At 42.0% G+C, this 5,376-nt stretch overlaps 1 protein-coding gene across 1 annotated transcript; it reads left to right on the top strand.

The window, feature by feature from the left end:
- The first annotated feature begins 2,868 nt into the window (after positions 1–2,868).
- On the top strand, positions 2,869–5,017 carry LOC145946042 (E3 SUMO-protein ligase ZBED1-like). The gene is made up of 2 exons (XM_083055422.1): positions 2,869–3,240; positions 3,456–5,017. Exon 2 carries the CDS (start codon positions 3,775–3,777, stop codon positions 4,999–5,001), a length of 1,227 nt encoding a protein of 408 aa, XP_082911548.1. The 5' UTR covers positions 2,869–3,240; positions 3,456–3,774; the 3' UTR covers positions 5,002–5,017.
- The last annotated feature ends 359 nt before the right edge of the window (positions 5,018–5,376 follow it).

The raw sequence follows: 5,376 nt of genomic DNA, 5'->3' as shown, positions 1-5,376 counted from the left end.
GCACATAACAATTCTCATTATTCTCTCTCCTGTTCCTCATATGCGAGCGAGTATTATATTTCCACACGTGCACGTTCATGTATGCGAGCGATTATTTCCACACGTGTACGTATTAATTTCAGTATGTGACAGCATTCTTATAATTTTTTAAATGCAGTTGATCGAGGTTTGAACGTGGTTGATTGAGGTTCGAAGGTGGTTGAGCTTGGTTCGATTGTGGTTCGAATGTGGTTCGAAGGTGGTTGATCGAGGTTCGAACATGGTTGATGGAGGTTTGAATGTGGTTAAAACATGGTTCAATCAGGGTTTGTATATTATAATTTACTATACTGGTAGACGCCGACTTTTGTTTTCTTATCGTGTATGCTAACTTTTATCTGATGTAATATTATATTTTTACCCTCTATATACTTTTTCACATGCTACTTATCGTGTATGCTAACTTTTGTCTTTTTTATCAGTATAATTTTATATTTTATCCCCTACTTTTCCTACCGAGAGCGGGTCTGTATCCGCGATGTTCATCACAAAGTCTCGAACTATCACCGAGCTATGTGTGGTGACTAAAAGTGCTTGACTCAATACAAAAAAAATGAATTTCGAAGATATTGTGCGTCATGACGATCGGCCCAGGTGGGTTGATATGATATTTCATTGTGGTCGGTCCAGGTTTCACGACTTCCGCCGAGGCGGGCACGCGGAGGCGGACCCCCTCGTCGCCGGACGAGAAGACGCCCACCCGATGGGGTGGATTAGGAGGGAGGTCGGGCGGGGGACGCTGTGCCCCCCTCGCTCGAGGAAGAAAGAGGAGGAGGAGGCCCGTAAGGACGGAGTAGTTGAGCGAGGGGCGCCGTGCCCCTCTCGCCCAGCGAGTGAGGGAGGCCCATGAGGGCGGAGTAGTTCTGGGCGGAGGGCGGGGGCGGGTGTCGCCCGGCTGGCGGCCGCACGGCGAAAGCCCTGCGGCCGGGAGTCGGGCGGCGTCCGCCCTCGTCCCTGCCGAGTTCCTCCCCTAGGGGAGGGCCTCGGCGATGCCCCCGGGCCGATGATCGAATCCCGTAAAGGGAAGGAACCGCGGCCCGGGGGCACGGGGGGATCATAGGGACTCAGATACCGAGTCCCATTGCACGTGATCCCCCCGGGAAGGGACGCGGCAGTAGCGGCCCTCTCACCGGTGCCCTAGAGCGCCGGTGGGAGGGCAACATTGCCTGCGGCGAGGGTTCCCCCCCTTCTGGGGGGAACTCCCGGGTGAAGAGCTCCCGGAGCGTCGGCCGAATCTCTCGTCCCTCTAGGGAGGGAGAGGAAGCCCCGCTCTGGGAGCGGGGGGTGGCGGCTCGAGCGGGAATACTCGAGCTGTGACCCCGCCCCCAAAACTTTTTGGGAGAGCGCGACGTGGGGGCGGTGTCCCCCTGCGCCGCAATCGGGATGGACCGCACGATGGTTTCGCGGGGGAGAGTATCTTCCTTTCGGGGAAGATGCTCTCCTGAGAAGGCTAGGCCTGGGGATGGCAAGAAGTAATGTTTCGGCAGTTCCTTGCCACCCCCGTAAGCGCCAGCGAAGGCACCCGCTGTGGTTTTAGTGAGGTAGGTCTTGGACCCCACCGCCGATCCACACGTGGATCGGTGATGGGGGACAAGGAGTCCCACATAACCCTCATCCCCTACCCGGGGGGTGAGTGGTACCATGAGGTTTCCACAGCGCAAAAAAAAAAAAAAAAAAAAGGTTTCACGACTTGTGATTTGAGTCGGAGCGAGAGATGCATAGTAGGTGGGTGCGGATAGGGCGGGAATACGATATTATAATGACCAGCTGTGGGTAGTGATGTGCGATTCTGAATCGATTTTCTCGACGAAAAAAATCGATTTTTTGTATCGATTCTATAGTATCCGATTTTTGAGAGAATCGATTTTTATAAAGCTAGAATTCTCGATTCTTTTTGTGCTGTTTTCTAACATTCACTGATATCGGTGAGTATGTACTTCGGTGAGTACTACGTACACTTTACATACACTTTCCGTTAGGATACATTCACATGGACTGATATTTTCCGCGTACGTGGAACGACTCTGATTGGTTACGCAGTACACGTTACGCGGAAAATATTCGTCCATATGAATGCACCCTAAGACGTAATATTAATGTAGCGGATCGTTGTAGGCAGATAGATTCTCGTTAATGATACGTACATCAAGTTTTATTCGTTATTCGCCATCGTTGTTCTGACATTCTACTGATATCGGTGAGTATTAAGTAGTGGATACTAAGTTTTAAATAGATAATAATGTTTGAAAACGCATGCCGTTAACCTCAAATTTACTATCCTTAGCATAGCGCTTTACCCTATTTTTCGTATTAATACAGCAGATTGTTATGGGCTTATAGATTCTAACTAATGATATGTTTGTGTGTGCATGTGCACGGAATTTTGAATTTAATTTCCAGGAGGAAGAAGGAATTTTTATTAACTTTTATTGGACTCTCTGGGCTTTCATTGGTTTGTTTTTGTGTCTGACCAGAGAAAGCAGTAAGCAGTAAGCAAAGAAAAATGTTTATTTCAAGCAATGTCGAATAACATTACCTACTCAACATTACTCAAATAATTTTTTTTACATATAGGAAAATATGACATAATACTCAACATTGCTTAGCGCCTTAGCTTAGTACACTAATCTGCTTGAGAAACTATCTTTCGAATTGATGTTCTCTTTATTGCTTTAAAATATGATTGTTTTTGCACTTTGCAGTGTCTGTTAAGTCAAAGAAGAGTTCTACGTGGAAATTTTTTATAAGTGGTGAGGGCAGTGCTAAATGCAAAATTTGTCATGTTAACGTTAAAACAGGTGGCAACACGACAAATTTGATGAACCATTTGAAACGAAATCATCTCGAAGTCATCGAAACAGAGCCTGTAATCAAGAAAATGCATCTGAACTCAGAATCTAATGTATGATATGACTCAGTGAAAGTTTTTAATTGGTTTGTTAATATATATATTCTCTCATATTCTCTATATTCTAATATAGGCCAAACAAAGTGAGGCTAATAATCCAGATAATCCTACTAGTACTAGGATACAAACTGAAGAAGTAGAATGTAGTGAGATTACCGCACTACTGTCAGATTCGTCAAATGTCTCAACCACATTCAGGCCTGCATCTAAATCTGATGCTTCATCACCATTTCAGTCAAAATCTAAACAACCGAAGATTGACAGTACATTTCAAGATGTACAATCCTTCCGAGGTAAAAATTTAAATTATTTTTATTTTTTTTCTCGTGCCTTGTTTTTTGAGTAATTTTGTACCTGCTTTTTATATCAAAACAAAATATAATATGTATATATATACATATATAATATAATAATAATATATATAATATGTACATAATAATAAATGTATACATAAATAATAATTATAAATATAATAAATATGTAGAATAATAAATGTTATTTTTTTCAGAAGGAGGTTCCAAAGCTGGTCAAATTACAAACGCAATTTTATTTATGATAGCGAAGGATAATCAGCCTTTTCAAATAGTGGAAGACGAAGGATTTCAACATTTCATTAAAACAGCAATTCCTTTATATAAAGTTCCTGGCCGAAAATCAATCACACGTCTGATGGAAGAAAAATACGAATTATTATCCATGGTTATTAAATCGAAGCTTTCGGCTGTGGATGCAATAACATTAACAACAGACGTCTGGACGGATACTTTGAACACACGAAGTTATTTAGGAATGACTGCACACTTTATATCGGAGGCTAAACTACAATTATGCTAGGCGTGACTCCACTTGAAGAACGACATACAGCGGATTATTTGAGCGAATGGTTGCTGAATACCAGTACCCAATGGAGAATCGCGACAGAGAAAGTTGTCGCTGTTATAACAGACAACGGCGCAAACATATTGAAGGCTGTTAATGACAGTTTCGGAAAACACAAACACCTAGCATGCTTCGCTCACACTTTGAATCTCGTTGCATCCAAGGTCATCGATGAAGAACCGATGGTTCACGCTTTGTGCGAGAAAGTAAAAGCACTTGTCACGTTTTTTAAACAATCTGTAGCAGCCGCGGATGAGCTCAGAAAATATACTAATAAAAAACTGATTCAAAGTGTTTCCACCAGATGGAATTCGACGTACTTTATGCTCGATCGATTTGTCGAAATATCAGAAAGCGTTAGCGGAGTGCTGCTCAAGTTTCCAAAATCGCCTGCAATGTTATCAGCAAGTGAATTGCAGCTTGCAAGAGAGACCATCCAAATATTGAAGCCTGTCGAAAGCGCATCGCGAGAAGCGTGTGGCCAAACTTATGTAACGGCCAGCAGAGTCATCCCTTTAATAAACTTTCTAAAAAATAAAATTGATACATTGGAGACGAATTTGACCACAAGCGGAGGAATTAAGTTGAGAGTGCTACTTTTGGCCAATTTTGAAAAGAGATTCGGAAAAGTCGAATACACTACTCTTCTTGCTGTTTCGACGATCTTGGATCCAAGGTTCAAAAAATTATATTTTAATAGTCCACTCGCGTACTCTCAAGCGCTGCAAAAGATTATAAGAGAGATGAAATTGGTTTCTAAAGAATCACTAAATGTTCAAAATAAAGAAAACTTGACTCCAGAAAAAGAGCTTCCCAACGATGATAGTCTCTGGTCATACCACGAGAGCCTCCTCAGTAAATATCAGACAGTTAATGAAGAAGATACCTCTTCGGGAAATGAAATACCGGCAGACCTAAAACATTACCTGAATCAATCGACATCTAAATTGAATGATGATCCTTTGAACTACTGGCATAATAATAATATATATCCGATATTAAGTAAGGTAGCACATCGCTACTTATCTATAGTGGCAACGTCTGTCCCGTCGGAACGATTATTTTCCAAGGCAGGTAATATCGTAACGGAACGTCGAAACAGGCCTTTACCAACACATTTACAGCAGTTGCTGTTTCTTTCATCGCTCGCGTATAAAGACTGGCTCAACGATTAATAAAGAAAATTGAAAAAGATCAATGCGTTATTTAAAGTACTTTTTATTCTTATCTTATAGAACCTACCTAACTTCTAAATTAGGCTTAGTTTATAGAGGCCGTTAACTTTTTCCATAACCGTTTATTTAAGGATTCAACCAATCGCGTTGCTGAATCAAGTTTCGGTGTATTCTTCTTTTATGCTATATATAACGTAAAAAAATCGATTTTCACGAAATCGATTTTTTGTACTTCGATTTTTATGAGAATCGATTTTTACATGTGCGATTCAAAATCGATTCAGAAATCGATTTTTATCATACGATCGCACATCACTAGCTGTGGGGCGACATGGAGGAAGAGGTTCCTTAAGGACAATGATCCCAGACTTCGAC

This window comes from Prenolepis imparis, unplaced genomic scaffold (assembly GCF_030444845.1).
Source record: "Prenolepis imparis isolate NDT839.2.m4 unplaced genomic scaffold, iyPreImpa1.0 SCAF_15, whole genome shotgun sequence".
Lineage (NCBI taxonomy): Eukaryota > Metazoa > Arthropoda > Insecta > Hymenoptera > Formicidae > Prenolepis > Prenolepis imparis.
Note: the sequence above shows the minus strand (reverse complement) of the source record. Positions and strands in the feature narration are given on the sequence as shown.